This window comes from Papilio polytes, unplaced genomic scaffold (assembly GCF_000836215.1).
Source record: "Papilio polytes unplaced genomic scaffold, Ppol_1.0 DF821845.1, whole genome shotgun sequence".
NCBI classification, from domain to species: Eukaryota; Metazoa; Arthropoda; class Insecta; order Lepidoptera; family Papilionidae; genus Papilio; species Papilio polytes.
Window position 1 is genome coordinate 5,178,359 of NW_013527359.1, and position 2,083 is coordinate 5,180,441.

The 2,083-nt window shown below is 40.4% G+C and overlaps 1 protein-coding gene across 1 annotated transcript in view; it reads right to left on the bottom strand.

The window, feature by feature from the left end:
• The window catches only part of LOC106107840 (probable multidrug resistance-associated protein lethal(2)03659), a 27,081-nt gene that overhangs the window by 5,830 nt on the left and 19,168 nt on the right, over positions 1-2,083 (bottom strand). Inside the window, exons 16-18 of the mRNA XM_013288845.1 lie at positions 2,010-2,080; positions 1,251-1,468; positions 647-813 (exon numbers count right to left, since the gene is read on the bottom strand). Coding sequence (XP_013144299.1) covers positions 647-813; positions 1,251-1,468; positions 2,010-2,080 — 456 coding nt within the window. The remainder of the gene's footprint in view (positions 1-646; positions 814-1,250; positions 1,469-2,009; positions 2,081-2,083) is intronic.

The following is a 2,083-nucleotide window of genomic DNA, read 5'->3' on the forward strand; positions in this document are numbered from 1 at the left end:
TATTAAGGCAAAGGTAAGTAATTAATCGATTCAGGCTCCGTTCACAGACCGGGTAGAACAGCCCCCTTAGACAAAGTAATATTCGATTATCGCTATCGCCGATCGAAAAGTCAAAAATGTATAGAATAATAATAACATTTGATAAGTCACATATTCATTCCTATACATTTTGACACATTTTGTCGATTCTACAAGCGACATCGCTAATCAAAAGTCACTTTGTGAAGAGGGGCAGAGCAGACTTTTATCGCAAATAAAATTGAGCTTTATATATTTGTAACAAAGTTGAATTTTAATTGATAATTGAATACGAAATGAAAGGCATGCAAAATAAAATTAAATATTGCTCTACTGAACGCTCCGGTCTGTGAATGGTTTTAACGCGTTTACTACGATTTACTGAGTGTTAATGGTGACTAAAGCAATTTGGTCCTACATAAACCATATACTGTTTATCACAATAGACATACTTAACCCTTAAATGCATGATTTTTTTCTTTTTAAATACCCTAAATTAGATCGGGTAGTAAATTGAACATAGATCAAGGGGAAAATAAAGATTTATTTTTTAAATAATGAAGAAGACTGATGTATAAATACATCATTATGCATTTAAGGGTAAAAGTAGTAAATATTGGGCACTAACCGGAATATATGTAGATGCAATCGTATCTATCAAGTATGGAGTTGGGGAACTGTGCGTTGTCCACCAGAGGGCTGGTCTCGTTGTCGATGAGCTGCAGCGTGGGGCCGGTCGCGTTCTCCGACAGCGTGTTCAGCAGCGCCGGCGGCAGACCCTCCTCTAGAGTCACCCTGGATACACGTCAAACTGTTTATATAGTGTAAATTCAACGCCGTGAATATGTAGGTAACGGTAAATATGGCGACCAATACGATATTTAATTCTTCAAATGTTTTGTGCAAATCATAAGATAAAGACAATTGGTATTGTAAAATAAATCCATATTACGATATATAGGTAAGTGAGAAACAGTGTTTTAATAGACATATTAGTTTGTGACAAAAAACCAATACGATTTTCAATTCAAATTTCACAACAATAATTTTCTATAACTGTACTGGCATGAACCAGGTTATTTGCGGGCGTATATACACGTTTACACATAACCAGTACAGTTGGAAAGTCGAGCAGGCTAGACGGATTCACTGGTGCTAGTTCACTTCGAAAGTCAGTCCCGTTATGTCCAACTATACCGGGTAAGTGTGAATCGCGTACTAAGTGTACCGACCAGTAGCTAGTCCACCAGTCGGAGCCGGAGCCGAGCAGCTGCGCGAGCGCGGTGACGGCCAGCGTGAGCGCCACCAGCAGCGGGTGTCCGGCGGCGCGCAGGTAGGCGGCGTACACCGCGCCCGCCACCGCGCCCGCGGAGCGCGCCTCCGCCGCCTCGCGCCCGCCGCCCGCGCCCTCCGGCATGCCCGCCGCGCTCACGTTGTCCACCGAGCTCACCTGCCGTACGACACACTTCACATATACTATAAACTCTACCGACATGTACTTACTCGTCATTTAAATTATAAGAATTTACAATACTCCACTTTAGCTAATCCAAAAACGACCGACATTATGTCATCACATCATATATACTAATATAATAAGCGGAAACACACTACTTAGTAACGTAGAATGTCAGCCACAGTGTATTTTTGAATAATCCTTCTTTTTTTGTTAAAAAGAAACCCTATACAGAATACCCTGTACATTTTCTCGCTGTCAAACTTAAGGAATAAAACATTTGGAAAAAACCGTCATAAAGTTATCCTGTGAGACGGTTTTTTTTCATTTTTTTTTCCTATCGCAACAAAAACTACAAACTGACAACAACAAGGCAGCAACGTTACAATAGTAACGGTGATTGTCGTTCTATGTTAAAGCTCTTCATTGTCATTTGTGCATTTAAATTTTGACATTTGCAATTGAAAATTTCACAAAAATAAACATTATAAAATAAAGTTTTTATAATATGCGAATGAAGCACGGGAATACTCACGGAATGTATACTCATTTGTCGTTTCCGGAAGCTGCCCTGCAGCAGCGAGTCCTCGAGGTCGGCGTTGGAGGTGT